Source organism: Leiobunum rupestre, chromosome 10 (assembly GCF_980474605.1).
Source record: "Leiobunum rupestre chromosome 10, qqLeiRupe1.1.hap1, whole genome shotgun sequence".
In the NCBI taxonomy this organism is placed as follows: domain Eukaryota; kingdom Metazoa; phylum Arthropoda; class Arachnida; order Opiliones; family Sclerosomatidae; genus Leiobunum; species Leiobunum rupestre.
In genome coordinates this window covers 41,917,747-41,935,686 of record NC_143393.1, presented here as the reverse complement: position 1 = coordinate 41,935,686, position 17,940 = coordinate 41,917,747, and the positions used below count along the sequence as shown (strand labels likewise).

At 29.0% G+C, this 17,940-nt stretch overlaps 1 protein-coding gene across 1 annotated transcript; it reads right to left on the bottom strand.

Annotated features, from left to right (window-relative positions):
* Window positions 1–16,715: 16,715 nt before the first annotated feature.
* LOC149925919 (adult-specific rigid cuticular protein 15.7-like) lies at window positions 16,716–17,166 on the bottom strand. Its single transcript, XM_090161819.1, has 2 exons — window positions 17,155–17,166; window positions 16,716–17,099 (listed from the first exon to the last, which is right to left on the bottom strand). The coding sequence occupies exons 1-2, from the start codon at window positions 17,164–17,166 to the stop codon at window positions 16,716–16,718; spliced, it is 396 nt and encodes a 131-aa protein (XP_090017945.1).
* Window positions 17,167–17,940: the final 774 nt, after the last annotated feature.

Below are 17,940 nucleotides of genomic sequence, written 5' to 3'. Positions count from 1 at the left end.
AGTTAAAATAGGAAATAAATAATACAGGGGATAGTTTAAATAAGAAATAAATAATATTGGAGATAGTTAAAATAAGAAATAAATAATACGGGGGATAGTTAAAATAAGAAATAAATAATATGGGGGATAGTTAAAATAGGAAATAAATAATATGGGGGATAGTTAAACTAGGAAATAAAAAATACGGGGGATAGTTAAAATAGGAAATAAATAATACGGGGGATAGTTAAAATAGGAAATAAATAATATGGGGGCTAGTTAAAATAGTAAATAAATAATATGGGGGATAGTTAAAATAAGAAATAAATAATATGGGAGATAGTTAAAATAGGAAATAAATAATATGGGGGATAGTTAAAATAAGAAATAAATAATATGGGGGATAGTTAAAATAGGAAATAAATAATATGGGGGATAGTTAAAATAGGAAATAAATAATATGGGGGATAGTTAACCAGGAAATAAAAAATACGGGGGATAGTTAAAATAGGAAATAAATAATACGGGGAATAGTTAAAATAGGAAATAAATAATATGGGGGCTAGTTAAAATAGGAAATAAATAATATGGGGGATAGTTCAAATAAGAAATAAATAATATGGGAGATAGTTAAAATAAGAAATAAATAATATGGGGGATAGTTAAACTAGGAAATAAATAATATGGGGGATAGTTAAACTAGGAAATAAATAATATGGGGGATAGTTAAAATATGAAATAAATAATATGGGGGATAGTTAAACTAGGAAATAAATAATACGGGGGATAGTTAAAATAATAAATAAATAATATGGGGGATAGTTAAACTAGGAAATAAATAATACGGGGGATAGTTAAAATAAGAAATAAATAATATGGGGTATAGTTAAACTAGGAAATAAATAATATGGGGGATAGTTAAAATATGAAGTAAATAATACGGGGGATAGTTAAATAAGAAATAAATAATATGGGGGATAGTTAAACTAGGAAATAAATAATACGGGGGATAGTTAAAATAAGAAATAAATAATATGTTGGATAGTTAAACAAGGAAATAAATAATATGGGGGATAGTTAAACTAGGAAAAAAATAATATGGGGGGATAGTTAAAGTAGGAAATAAATAATATGGGGGATAGTTAAACTAGGAAATAAATAATACGGGGGATAGTTAAAATAAGAAATAAATAATATGGGGGATAGTTAAACTAGGAAATAAATAATACGGGGGATAGTTAAACTAGGAAATAAATAATATGGGGGATAGTTAAAATAGGAAATAAATAATATGGGGGATAGTTAAACTAGGAAATAAAAAATACGGGGGATAGTTAAACTAGGAAATAAATAATACGGGGGATAGTTAAAATAAGAAATAAATAATATGGGGGATAGTTAAACTAGGAAATAAATAATACGGGGGATAGTTAAAATAAGAAATAAATAATATGGGGGATAGTTAAACTAGGAAATAAATAATATGGGGGATAGTTTAAATACGAAGTAAATAATACGGGGGATAGTTAAAATAAGAAATAAATAATATGGGGTATAGTTAAACTAGGAAATAAATAATATGGGGGATAGTTAAACTAGGAAATAAATAATACGGGGATAGTTAAAATAAGAAATAAATAATATGGGGGATAGTTAAACTAGGAAATAAATAATACGGGGGATAGTTAAACTAGGAAATAAATAATATGGGGGATAGTTAAAATATAAAGTAAATAATACGGGGGATAGTTAAAATAGGAAATAAATAATATGGGGATAGTTAAAATAAGAAATAAATAATATGGGAGATAGTTAAAATAAGAAATAAATAATACGGGGGATAGTTAAAATAAGAAATAAATAATACGGGGGATAGTTAAAATAAGAAATAAATAATATGGGGGATAGTTAAACTAGGAAATAAATGATACGGGGGATAGTTTAAATAAGAAATAAATAATATGGGGGATAATTAAACTAGGAAATAAATAATATGGGGGATAGTTAAAATAGGAAATAAATAATATGGGGGATAGTTAAACTAGGAAATAAATAATATGGGGGATAGTTAAAATAGGAAATAAATAATACGGGGGATAGTTAAAATAGGAAATAAATAATATGGGGGAGAGTTAAAATAGGAAATATATAATATGGGGGATAGTTAAAATATGAAATAAATAATACGGGGGATAGTTAAAATAGGAAATAAATAATATGGGGGATAGTTAAAATAGGAAATAAATAATATGGGGATAGTTAAAATAAGAAATAAATAATACGGGGGATAGTTAAAATAAGAAATAAATATTATGGGGGATAGTTAAACTAGGAAATAAATGATACGGGGGATAGTTAAAATAAGAAATAAATAATATGGGGGATAGTTAAACTAGGAAATAAAAAATATGGGGGATAGTTAAAATAAGAAATAAATAATATGGGGGATAGTTAAAATATGAAATAAATATTATGGGGGATAGTTAAAATAGGAAATAAATAATACAGGGGATAGTTTAAATAAGAAATAAATAATATGGGGGATAGTTAAACTAGGAAATAAATAATACGGGGGATAGTTAAAATAAGAAATAAATAATATGGGGGATAGTTAAACTAGGAAATAAATAATATGTGGGATAGTTAAACTAGGAAATAAATAATATGGGGGATAGTTTAAATAGGAAATAAATAATATGGGGGATAGTTAAACTAGGAAATAAATAATACGGGGGATAGTTAAAATAAGAAATAAATAATATGGGGGATAGTTAAACTAGGAAATAAATAATACGGGGGATAGTTAAAATAAGAAATAAATAATATGGGGTATAGTTAAACTCGGAAATAAATAATATGGGGGATAGTTAAAATATGAAGTAAATAATACGGGGGATAGTTAAATAAGAAATAAATAATATGGGGGATAGTTAAACTAGGAAATAAATAATACGGGGGATAGTTAAAATAAGAAATAAATAATGTGGGGGATAGTTAAACTAGGAAATAAATAATATGGGGGATAGTTAAAATAGGAAATAAATAATACAGGGGATAGTTTAAATAAGAAATAAATAATATGGGGGATAGTTAAACTAGGAAATAAATAATACGGGGGATAGTTAAAATAAGAAATAAATAATATGGGGGATAGTTAAACTAGGAAATAAATAATACGGGGGATAGTTAAAATAAGAAATAAATAATATGGGGGATAGTTAAACTAGGAAATAAATAATATGGGGGATAGTTAAAATAAGAAATAAATAATATGGGGGATAGTTAAACTAGGAAATAAATAATATGGGGGATAGTTAAACTAGGAAATAAATAATATGGGGTATAGTTAAACTAGGAAATAAATAATATGGGGGATAGTTAAAATATGAAGTAAATAATACGGGGGATAGTTAAAATAAGAAATAAATAATATGGTGTATGGTTAAACTAGGAAATAAATAATATGGGGGATAGTTAAAATATGAAGTAAATAATACGGGGGATAGTTAAAATAAGAAATAAATAATATGGGGGATAGTTAAACAAGGAAATAAATAATATGGGGGATAGTTAAAATAGGAAATAAATAATATGAGGGATAGTTAAACTAGGAAATAAATAATACGGGGGATAGTTAAAATAATAAATAAATAATATGGGGGATAGTTAAACTAGGAAATAAATAATACGGGGGATAGTTAAACTAGGAAATAAATAATACGGGGGATAGTTAAAATAAGAAATAAATAATATGGGGGATAGTTAAACTAGGAAATAAATAATACGGGGGATAGTTAAAATAAGAAATAAATAATATGGGGTATAGTTAAACTAGGCAATAAATAATATGGGGGATAGTTAAAATATGAAGTAAATAATATGGGGGAGAGTTAAAATAGGAAATAAACAATATGGGGGATAGTTAAAATATGAAATAAATAATACGGGGGATGGTTAAAATAGGAAATAAATAATATGGGGATAGTTAAAATAAGAAATAAATAATATGGGGGATAGTTAAACTAGGAAATAAAAAATACGGGGGATAGTTAAAATAAGAAATAAAAAATATGGGGGATAGTTAAAATATGAAATAAATAATATGGGGGATAGTTAAAATAGGAAATAAATAATACAGGGGATAGTTTAAATAAGAAATAAATCATATGGGGATAGTTAAACTAGGAAATAAATAATACGGGGGATAGTTAAAATAAGAAATAAATAATATGGGGGATAGTTAAACTAGGAAATAAATAATATGGGGGATTGTTAAAATAAGAAATAAATCATATGGGGGATAGTTAAACTAGGAAATAAATAATATGGGGGATAGTTAAACTAGGAAATAAATAATATGTGGGATAGTTAAAATAGGAAATAAATAATATGGGGGATAGTTAAACAAGGAAATAAATAATATGGGGATAGTTAAAATATGAAGTAAATAATACGGGGGATAGTTAAATAAGAAATAAATAATATGGGGGATAGTTAAACTAGGAAATAAATAATACGGGGGATAGTTAAAATAAGAAATAAATAATATGGGGGATAATTAAACTAGGAAATAAATAATATGGGGGATAATTAAAATAGGAAATAAATAATACAGGGGATAGTTTAAATAAGAAATAAATAATACGGGGGATAGTTAAAATAAGAAATAAATAATATGGGGGATAGTTAAAATAGTAAATAAATAATATGGGGGATAGTTAAACTAGGAAATAAATAATACGGGGGATAGTTAAAATAAGAAATAAATAATATGGGGGATAGTTAAACTAGGAAATAAATAATACGGGGGATAGTTAAAATAAGAAATAAATAATATGGGGTATAGTTAAACTAGGAAATAAATAATATGGGGGATAGTTAAAATATGAAGTAAATAATACGGGGGATAGTTAAATAAGAAATAAATAATATGGGGGATAGTTAAACTAGGAAATAAATAATACGGGGGATAGTTAAAATAAGAAATAAATAATATGGGGGATAGTTAAACTAGGAAATAAATAATATGGGGGATAGTTAAAATAGGAAATAAATAATACAGGGGATAGTTTAAATAAGAAATAAATAATACGGGGGATAGTTAAAATAAGAAATAAATAATATGGGGGATAGTTAAACTAGGAAATAAATAATATGGGGGATAGTTAAAATAAGAAATAAATAATATGGGGATAGTTAAACTAGGAAATAAATAATATGGGGGATAGTTAGACTAGGAAATAAATAATATGGGGGATAGTTAAAATAGGAAATAAATAATATGGGGGAGAGTTAAACTAGGAAATAAATAGTACGGGGGATAGTTAAAATAAGAAATAAATAATATGGGGGATAGTTAAACTAGGAAATAAATAATACGGGTATAGTTAAAATAAGAAATAAATAATATGGGGGATAGTTTAACTAGGAAATAAATAATACGGGGGATAGTTAAAATAAGAAATAAATAATATGGGGGATAGTTAAACTAGGAAATAAATAATACGGGGATAGTTAAAATAAGAAATAAATAATATGGGGGATAGTTAAACTAGGAAATAAATAATACGGGGGATAGTTAAACTAGGAAATAAATAATACGGGGGATAGTTAAAATAAGAAATAAATAATATGGGGGATAGTTAAACTAGGAAATAAATAATACGGGGGATAGTTAAAATAAGAAATAAATAATATGGGGTATAGTTAAACTAGGAAATAAATAATATGGGGGATAGTTAAAATATAAAGTAAATAATACGGGGGATAGTTAAAATAGGAAATAAATAATATGGGGATAGTTAAAATAAGAAATAAATAATATGGGAGATAGTTAAAATAAGAAATAAATAATACGGGGGATAGTTAAAATAAGAAATAAATAATACGGGGGATAGTTAAAATAAGAAATAAATAATATGGGGGATAGTTAAACTAGGAAAGAAATGATACGGGGGATAGTTTAAATAAGAAATAAATAATATGGGGGATAGTTAAAATAGGAAATAAATAATATGGGGGATAGTTAAACTAGGAAATAAATAATATGGGGGATAGTTAAAATAGGAAATAAATAATACGGGGGATAGTTTAAATAGGAAATAAATAATATGGGGGAGAGTTAAAATAGGAAATAAATAATATGGGGGATAGTTAAAATATGAAATAAATAATACGGGGGATAGTTAAAATAGGAAATAAATAATATGGGGGATAGTTAAAATAGGAAATAAATAATATGGGGATAGTTTAAATAAGAAATAAATAATACGGGGGATAGTTAAAATAAGAAATAAATATTATGGGGGATAGTTAAACTAGGAAATAAATGATACGGGGGATAGTTAAAATAAGAAATAAATAATATGGGGGATAGTTAAACTCGGAAATAAAAAATATGGGGGATAGTTAAAATAAGAAATAAATAATATGGGGCATAGTTAAAATATGAAATAAATATTATGGGGGATAGTTAAAATAGGAAATAAATAATACAGGGGATAGTTTAAATAAGAAATAAATAATATGGGGGATAGTTAAACTAGGAAATAAATAATACGGGGGATAGTTAAAATAAGAAATAAATAATATGGGGGATAGTTAAACTAGGAAATAAATAATATGGGGGATAGTCAAACTAGGAAATAAATAATATGGGGGATAGTTAAAATAGGAAATAAATAATATGGGGGATAGTTAAACTAGGAAATAAATAATACGGGGGATAGTTAAAATAAGAAATAAATAATATGGGGGATAGTTAAACTAGGAAATAAATAATATGTGGGATAGTTAAAATAGGAAATAAATAATACGGGGGATAGTTAAAATAGGAAATAAATAATATGGGGGAGAGTTAAAATAGGAAATAAATAATATGGGGGATAGTTAAAATATGAAATAAATAATACGGGGGATAGTTAAAATAGGAAATAAATAATATGGGGGATAGTTAAAATAGGAAATAAATAATATGGGGATAGTTAAAATAAGAAATAAATAATACGGGGGATAGTTAAAATAAGAAATAAATATTATGGGGGATAGTTAAACTAGGAAATAAATGATACGGGGGATAGTTAAAATAAGAAATAAATAATATGGGGGATAGTTAAACTAGGAAATAAAAAATATGGGGGATAGTTAAAATAAGAAATAAATAATATGGGGGATAGTTAAAATATGAAATAAATATTATGGGGGATAGTTAAAATAGGAAATAAATAATACAGGGGATAGTTTAAATAAGAAATAAATAATATTGGAGATAGTTAAAATAAGAAATAAATAATACGGGGGATAGTTAAAATAAGAAATAAATAATATGGGGGATAGTTAAAGTAGGAAATAAATAATATGGGGGATAGTTAAACTAGGAAATAAAAAATACGGGGGATAGTTAAAATAGGAAATAAATAATACGGGGGATAGTTAAAATAGGAAATAAATAATATGGGGGCTAGTTAAAATAGTAAATAAATAATATGGGGGATAGTTAAAATAAGAAATAAATAATATGGGAGATAGTTAAAATAGGAAATAAATAATATGGGGGATAGTTAAAATAAGAAATAAATAATATGGGGGATAGTTAAACTAGGAAATAAATAATATGGGGGATAGTTAAAATAGGAAATAAATAATATGGGGGATAGTTAACCAGGAAATAAAAAATACGGGGGATAGTTAAAATAGGAAATAAATAATACGGGGGATAGTTAAAATAGGAAATAAATAATATGGGGGCTAGTTAAAATAGGAAATAAATAATATGGGGGATAGTTAAAATAAGAAATAAATAATATGGGAGATAGTTAAAATAAGAAATAAATAATATGGGGGATAGTTAAACTAGGAAATAAATAATATGGGGGATAGTTAAACTAGGAAATAAATAATATGGGGGATAGTTAAAATAGGAAATAAATAATATGGGGGATAGTTAAACTAGGAAATAAATAATACGGGGGATAGTTAAAATAATAAATAAATAATATGGGGGATAGTTAAACTAGGAAATAAATAATACGGGGGATAGTTAAAATAAGAAATAAATAATATGGGGTATAGTTAAACTAGGAAATAAATAATATGGGGGATAGTTAAAATATGAAGTAAATAATACGGGGGATAGTTAAATAAGAAATAAATAATATGGGGGATAGTTAAACTAGGAAATAAATAATACGGGGGATAGTTAAAATAAGAAATAAATAATATGTTGGATAGTTAAACAAGGAAATAAATAATATGGGGGATAGTTAAACTAGGAAAAAAATAATATGGGGGGATAGTTAAAGTAGGAAATAAATAATATGGGGGATAGTTTAACTAGGAAATAAATAATACGGGGGATAGTTAAAATAAGAAATAAATAATATGGGGGATAGTTAAACTAGGAAATAAAAAATATGTGGGATAGTTAAACTAGGAAATAAAAAATACGGGGGATAGTTAAAATAGGAAATAAATAATACGGGGGATAGTTAAAATAGGAAATAAATAATATGGGGCTAGTTAAAATAGTAAATAAATAATATGGGGGATAGTTAAAATAAGAAATAAATAATATGGGAGATAGTTAAAATAGGAAATAAATAATATGGGGGATAGTTAAAATAAGAAATAAATAATATGGGGGATAGTTAAACTAGGAAATAAATAATATGGGGGATAGTTAAAATAGGAAATAAATAATATGGGGGATAGTTAACCAGGAAATAAAAAATAGGGGGATAGTTAAAATAGGAAATAAATAATACGGGGGATAGTTAAAATAGGAAATAAATAATATGGGGGCTAGTTAAAATAGTAAATAAATAATATGGGGGATAGTTAAAATAAGAAATAAATAATATGGGAGATAGTTAAAATAGGAAATAAATAATATGGGGGATAGTTAAAATAAGAAATAAATAATATGGGGGATAGTTAAACTAGGAAATAAATAATATGGGGGATAGTTAAAATAGGAAATAAATAATATGGGGGATAGTTAACCAGGAAATAAAAAATACGGGGGATAGTTAAAATAGGAAATAAATAATACGGGGGATAGTTAAAATAGGAAATAAATAAGATGGGGGCTAGTTAAAATAGGAAATAAATAATATGGGGGATAGTTAAAATAAGAAATAAATAATATGGGAGATAGTTAAAATAAGAAATAAATAATATGGGGGATAGTTAAACTAGGAAATAAATAATATGGGGGATAGTTAAACTAGGAAATAAATAATATGGGGGATAGTTAAAATAGGAAATAAATAATACAGGGGATAGTTTAAATAAGAAATAAATAATACGGGGGATAGTTAAAATAAGAAATAAATAATATGGGGGATAGTTAAACTAGGAAATAAATAATATGGGGGATAGTTAAAATAAGAAATAAATAATATGGGGATAGTTAAACTAGGAAATAAATAATATGGGGGAGAGTTAAACTAGGAAATAAATAGTACGGGGGATAGTTAAAATAAGAAATAAATAATATGGGGGATAGTTAAACTAGGAAATAAATAATACGGGTATAGTTAAAATAAGAAATAAATAATATGGGGGATAGTTTAACTAGGAAATAAATAATACGGGGGATAGTTAAAATAAGAAATAAATAATATGGGGGATAGTTAAACTAGGAAATAAATAATACGGGGATAGTTAAAATAAGAAATAAATAATATGGGGGATAGTTAAACTAGGAAATAAATAATACGGGGGATAGTTAAACTAGGAAATAAATAATACGGGGGATAGTTAAAATAAGAAATAAATAATATGGGGGATAGTTAAACTAGGAAATAAATAATACGGGGGATAGTTAAAATTAGAAATAAATAATATGGGGTATAGTTAAACTAGGAAATAAATAATATGGGGGATAGTTAAAATATAAAGTAAATAATACGGGGGATAGTTAAAATAGGAAATAAATAATATGGGGATAGTTAAAATAAGAAATAAATAATATGGGAGATAGTTAAAATAAGAAATAAATAATACGGGGGATAGTTAAAATAAGAAATAAATAATACGGGGGATAGTTAAAATAAGAAATAAATAATATGGGGGATAGTTAAACTAGGAAATAAATGATACGGGGGATAGTTTAAATAAGAAATAAATAATATGTGGGATAGTTAAACTAGGAAATAAATAATATGGGGGATAGTTAAAATAGGAAATAAATAATATGGGGGATAGTTAAACTAGGAAATAAATAATATGGGGGATAGTTAAAATAGGAAATAAATAATACGGGGGATAGTTAAAATAGGAAATAAATAATATGGGGGAGAGTTAAAATAGGAAATAAATAATATGGGGGATAGTTAAAATATGAAATAAATAATACGGGGGATAGTTAAAATAGGAAATAAATAATAAGGGGGATAGTTAAAATAGGAAATAAATAATATGGGGATAGTTAAAATATGAAATAAATAATACGGGGGATAGTTAAAATAAGAAATAAATATTATGGGGGATAGTTAAACTAGGAAATAAATGATACGGGGGATAGTTAAAATAAGAAATAAATAATATGGGGGATAGTTAAACTAGGAAATAAAAAATATGGGGGATAGTTAAAATAAGAAATAAATAATATGGGGCATAGTTAAAATATGAAATAAATATTATGGGGGATAGTTAAAATAGGAAATAAATAATACAGGGGATAAGTTAAATAAGAAATAAATAATATGGGGGATAGTTAAACTAGGAAATAAATAATACGGGGGATAGTTAAAATAAGAAATAAATAATATGGGGGATAGTTAAACTAGGAAATAAATAATATGGGGGATAGTCAAACTAGGAAATAAATAATATGGGGGATAGTTAAAATAGGAAATAAATAATATGGGGGATAGTTAAACTAGGAAATAAATAATACGGGGGATAGTTAAAATAAGAAATAAATAATATGGGGGATAGTTAAACTAGGAAATAAATAATACGGGGGATAGTTAAAATAAGAAATAAATAATATGGGGTATAGTTAAACTCGGAAATAAATAATATGGGGGATAGTTAAAATATGAAGTAAATAATACGGGGGATAGTTAAATAAGAAATAAATAATATGGGGGATAGTTAAACTAGGAAATAAATAATACGGGGGATAGTTAAAATAAGAAATAAATAATATGGGGGATAGTTAAACTAGGAAATAAATAATATGGGGGATAGTTAAAATAGGAAATATATAATACAGGGGATAGTTTAAATAAGAAATAAATAATATGGGGGATAGTTAAACTAGGAAATAAATAATACGGGGGATAGTTAAAATAAGAAATAAATAATATGGGGGATAGTTAAACTAGGAAATAAATAATACGGGGGATAGTTAAAATAAGAAATAAATAATATGGGGGATAGTTAAACTAGGAAATAAATAATATGGGGGATAGTTAAAATAAGAAATAAATAATATGGGGGATAGTTAAACTAGGAAATAAATAATATGGGGGATAGTTAAACTAGGAAATAAATAATATGGGGGATAGTTAAAATAGGAAATAAATAATATGGGGGATAGTTAAACTTGGAAATAAATAATACGGGGGATAGTTAAAATAAGAAATAAATAATATGGGGGATAGTTAAACTAGGAAATAAATAATACGGGGGATAGTTAAAATAAGAAATAAATAATATGGGGTATAGTTAAACTAGGAAATAAATAATATGGGGGATAGTTAAACTAGGAAATAAATAATATGGGGGATAGTTAAAATAGGAAATAAATAAAATGCGGAATAGTTAAAATAAGAAATAAATAATATGGGGGATATTTAAACTAGGAAATAAATAATATGGGGGATAGTTAAAATAAGAAATAAATAATATGGGGGATAGTTAAACTAGGAAATAAATAATACGGGGGATAGTTAAAATAAGAAATAAATAATATGGGGGATAGTTAAACTAGGAAATAAATAATATGGGGGATAGTTAAAATAATAAATAAATAATATGGGGGATAGTTAAACTATTAAATAAATAATATGGGGGATAGTTAAAATAGGAAATAAATAATATGGGGGATAGTTAAACTAGGAAATAAATAATACGGGGGATAGTTAAAATAAGAAATAAATAATATGGGGGATAGTTAAACTAGGAAATAAATAATACGGGGGATAGTTAAAATAAGAAATAAATAATATGGGGTATAGTTAAACTAGGAAATAAATAATATGGGGGATAGTTAAACTAGGAAATAAATAATATGGGGGATAGTTAAAATAGGAAATAAATAAAATGCGGAATAGTTAAAATAAGAAATAAATAATATGGGGGATATTTAAACTAGGAAATAAACAATATGCGGGATAGTTAACCTTGGAAATAAATTATCTTGGGGATAGTTATCCTCTGAAATAAATAATCTTTATGGATAGTTTACATCGCAAATAAATAATCTTGGGGATAGTTAACCTTGGAAATAAATAATCTTGGTGATAGTTAAACTTGGAAATACATAATCTTGGATATAGTTAACCTTGGAAATAAATTATCTTGTGGATAGTTAAACTTGGAAATAAATAATCTTAGGGATAGTTAAATTAGGAAATAAATAATATGGAGGATAGTTATGCTCTGAAATAAATAATCTTTATGGATAGTTTACATCGCAAATAAATAATCTTGGGGATAGTTAAACTAGGAAATAAATAGTATGGGTGATAGTTTGCATCGGAAATAAATAATCTTTATGGATAGTTATCCTCTGAAATAAATTATCTTGAGGATAGTTATCCTCTGAAATAAATTATCTTGGGGATAGTTATCCTCTGAAATAAATAATCTTTATGGATAGTTTACATCGCAAACATTTTTTCATTTCGTTGCGGACTGCCTAGATGGCGTCTCAGTTTAAAGCTCAAAAAGTTCATAGCAGACAATTAGCCTTATGCCTCATCAGCGCTGATTCTAGGTATTGGCGACCTTTAGAATCATCGAAATACTATAACCAATAAATAAATAATCTTGGTGATAGTTAAACTTGGAAATACATAATCTTGGATATAGTTAACCTTGGAAATAAATTATCTTGTGGATAGTTAAACTTGGAAATAAATAATCTTAGGGATAGTTAAATTAGGAAATAAATAATATGGAGGATAGTTATGCTCTGAAATAAATAATCTTTATGGATAGTTTACATCGCAAATAAATAATCTTGGGGATAGTTAAACTAGGAAATAAATAGTATGGGTGATAGTTTGCATCGGAAATAAATAATCTTTATGGATAGTTATCCTCTGAAATAAATTATCTTGGGGATAGTTATCCTCTGAAATAAATTATCTTGGGGATAGTTATCCTCTGAAATAAATAATCTTTATGGATAGTTTACATCGCAAACATTTTTTCATTTCGTTGCGGACTGCCTAGATGGCGTCTCAGTTTAAAGCTCAAAACGTTCATAGCAGACAATTAGCCTTATGCCTCATCAGCGCTGATTCTAGGTATTGGCGACCTTTAGAATCATCGAAATACTATAACCAATCAGAGGTGGATAAAATATTATTTCCATTTTTCCGCCGTTATTACTGAGCTCTGATTGGATGAACAATCACCTTTTATGTTAATCTCCGTGCAAGGTTGGTTCCTTTCTGAACGGTGAAATGAACGAACCGACGCGACCAACATAACCGAAACGACACGTCCGATCCTAACGTAATATTTTCACATAGTCTGAACGCTGCTTTAGGTGGAAGGGTACTTAAGTGTTTCTGGTGAATGAAGCGTTGGATGTAGATCTAGAAGACTTTCTTCGGGGTTTCATGGTTTGTTCTTGATACTATGTCTCATCGCACAGTAGGGAAACGCGTCTTCTGGATTCGCGACCCTCATGATTAACCACTTGTTAACAACACTCGAACATGCCGATTCACTTCTTGATCTCGGAAGTGGTCATTGTTCTTAGGACCACACCGAACTCCCACACTTTTCTTCCTTCCTTTCTAAAACACCTTTTTTCCCGAGCCCCCACCAAAAATCTTGGTTCCTATCGTGTCCGTTCTTGTTAGGGACCTACGTGACAGGCTTTTCCACTGGGGTTTCCAAATCTTCCAAAACACTCAAAATACCTCTGGTACTTACAATATTACTATTTACTTCTGATATTACTAAAGGCTTGACAACCTTCAGTGATGAGAAATAAGAGGAAAGAGGGGGCTGCGGATTAATTAAAGAAAGCGTGGAATAATATCAGAATACCGTCGTCGAACGTGGGATCGAAACTCCCTGTCCGAATCAGTCCCAATTTCCCGTTATGGACTAAACCCGACTTTGGGGTCCCAGCGACCAGCAATTGGCCCCAAATATTCTAGGCTTAGCCTAGCTGACCGTGGCATTAAATTTGTTATATTTTAGAATTGGATTAAAACTTATTAAATGATAGTAAATTTTGACTTAATTCGTAAATTCCACGTTACAACGCAAGACACCACCTTTAGCCCAAGTCATCTAGCGAATTTTAATGCCATTAATTCAGAATTGTTTTTTTTTTCAATATTAATTTGATTTTATAAACAAAAGGTATTTTACATAGAGATAAGGGTTATCGAGGCGATTTGTGCCCTATAAGCGTAGTTAGAGTAAAAAGCTATAAAAGCATCGCAATAAAGCGTTAACACTAGGCTATGATTCAATAGCATTTATTTTGCTTAAATGTAAAATTTAAAATGGTTAATGCTATTGGCTGCCTTAAAAAGTTTCTGTCCAAATAGATTGAGCTAGCGGCACCCTTTTTTTAAGGCCCGTTTTCATGAGTGCAATTTGCGATAAAAAAACAGCGATTTGGGACAGATATGTTCAAAATTCGCTCGACAAAATGTTTTCCTGTTTTCATGATCGCAATATTTTGAAGCGGGTAGAGAGAATCCTCCTTCTAACCAAACTCCAGAGTAGACTTTTTCGCGTCTCGCTAGACGATTTTGGCGAAACATTGTTCACGTGATTTATAACGTGATAGGCTTTAGCCAATGAAAGTTCACCAACATAAATCGAAAGGTTTTGCGTCGCTTTGTACAAACAATACGTTATTTGCGTTTTATTTTAAATTCACACAGTTTTTGTCTCGGTTTTTGTTGATCGTGTTTTCTTGGAAAGTACGGCTTATATTAAACCAACCAAACCATTAACAAAGAAAGAACTATTAATAGAAAAAAAAGCTGAAGCAAAACGGGCAGAAATTGAGGAAAAAAAAGGAAAAATTAATTGAAATGGTAAAAAACTTCTCGGAAATATGGGACAAAAGGTATGATAATTATCGAAATAGAGAGCTATGGGAGGATATTTTTTTTTAAATGGTTGAAACAGGTAATTAATATGAAATTACTATATTATTATGCAGCAAATTGTAGTGATAAGAAAAGTTATTTATTTAAACTTTATTATTACTAATAATAATAATGATATATGATGAGGGCCAAAGTTTTTCCTAAAATTATTTGGCTTACCAGTGTTTCGTAATCGAATTTCCGTAGCCCTATTTTCACAAATTTATTCTTCCACCATCGTTTTGGTGTGTATTTTCTTATTAGAATTTAACAAGAAAATGATTTGCAGGAATAGCAGTTTCTTTTTTAATAGCAGTTTTTGTAAAAGCCTCCCTCGGTTAAGGATCGCCATTTTAAAAGGCCTAAAAATCGCTTGCCAATTGTCAATTCTCGCTTCAAAAATTGCGAAATGAAAACCAACCCTGGCGCGATTTCTCTACTGACAGCGATTCGCGGCCACAGAAATTTCGCTCGCGGCTGATTTTGAGATTTTGGAACTGATTTTCGTCCAGATTTCTACATTATCAAGTTGATTTCGAGAATTCTAAAATCATTTTTCTCTAGAGTGTATGGGGATTGTAGGAATGTTGGACCCTCGCATTTGACCCTGCAGCCAAAATGTTGTAATTTCTACCATAGTTATTTCAGCCATTCAAGGAAGATAAAATCTTTGATGGTGAAGTCAATGATATGTCTTCCGAAGAAAGATGAACAATAGGTAAAAACAACGGTACAATAACCACCAGCTAAATTCCAAAGTTTTTCCCTACGCCAAATGTCTTAACTTAATAAACTTTTATGTGTGGGTGTGACACGAACGTCAATGTGCACTCTTGGGTTTAGTGAAGGCCTATTTTTCGTAAAATTTTTAATTAATTGTGTTAATATCCAAACAAATAAAATTTAACGCAATATTTGTTAGTTTTACGGACCAATTTGACAGATTGCAACTAAACCTTTGTTGGGTTTTACTTTAATTAATTACTAATTATAACGGACGTTAGTTAAATTAAGTAAATCTGAGGTTAAACCTCTAACGCTGTAATATATGGATGTGATAGTATTAATGCCACCTAGTTTCATATTTCGACAACAATAATCTTTAAAATTTAATTTATTTGCACATATTTTAATTAAATAATTTCCTAAACAATGTTTTACCAAAATTTTAAGATAATCAACTCCTAATTTCCTAAAAGAATGATGTATATGTAGAAAGATAAAACTATAGTAAAATAACTTCCTTATTTGAGGCAAATATTCGATTTCACGCTTCGGGGAAAGACGAGGGAAAAATAAAGTTGAAATATTTATTCACGGAATAACTTTACTTTCTTGAACAATGTCAAGGTCCCACAAGAAGCAAATAAATAAAAATAACACATTTTTAAGAAAACAACGTGTATATATAAGTTAATGATAACTATTTATAAACTAGTATCCTGCTTGTTGTCCGTCATGACCTCCAGATTGGACTCCGCCGTGGGAAGGGACAGCGTGGGGGCCGGAATAGGCGGCAGCTGCGGAGTTGTGTTGCACTGTTCCTGGTTCGTTGGTGTGGATCTGGGCGCGGAACCCGTGTCCGTCAGCGACGTAGTGGACGGTTCTGGATCGGCCGTCGATGTCGAGGATCTGGTAGGAGCCCACGGCGTGTCCCGGTCCCCCAGACTCGTGCCGGCTGTTCTGGGCGCCTTCGTGTCCGACGATGTCGTATCCGAAAGAGTACTGTCCGTGGGGGTCTTGTTTCCTGTAAGTGTCGCTGTGGCCACCTCCGATTCCGCAGTAGGCGACGCCCAACAGGGCGGCGAGAATAACAACCTTAAAAAACCAAAAAAATTACTTTTCTCTTTGGAACAAAAGCTTTTAAGCATACCTTAGCGATCATTTTTGCAGAGATATTTGTTGCGAGTGTTCTTGCTACGAAGTTCGATGAGTGAATTATATTATTTCGGACGCCAGCATTCGCTTTTATACCCGAAAAATGTGGTTGAAATAAAAATGTAGAGTTGGTGGCGACTGGCATGGATGCGTGACCAAAAGTTGTAATTAGCCGGAGCTGTTTGGCTTGGGTGTTGGCCGTCTCAGTGTCACCCTCTTTGGCGCTCGGAGTCAATCTAATAAGGAATCAATCGGGGTTAAAAGGTAAAGATTTAGATGGCCTCTTGTTTAGTCTGTAATGGTAGAATCTATCTCGGAGACAGCTTAACACGGACAGAGTAGGTCTCCGGAAATATATGTATTTGCAATAATTTGCACTGGATATAATTTCTGGAAAAATTTGCAAAGGCAATACTCTCGGGAAAAGTTAGTCTCGGGATAGTCAGTCTCGAGTGCAGATAATAACTTGGAATAATTGGTCTTGGGAATAGTTTGCCTCGCGAAGAGATTGTCTCTAGTATAAATAACCTAGGATATTTAAAGCAAAGTTAACTTTTTTTGGTAATTTTCGGTTCTAGATTGTCTCAGTGATATTTAGTATCAGGGATAGTTAGTATCAGGTATTGTTAATCTGGGGAACAGTTTGTTTCGGGAATAGTTTGTCTGGGATTATTTTTCTTCGGTGATGGAGCTGGTCTTGGAGATACACTATTAAAAATATAGGTTTATAAAACGACCAAAATTGGACTTTTAATTTATTTCAAACCATTTAGTTACTGAA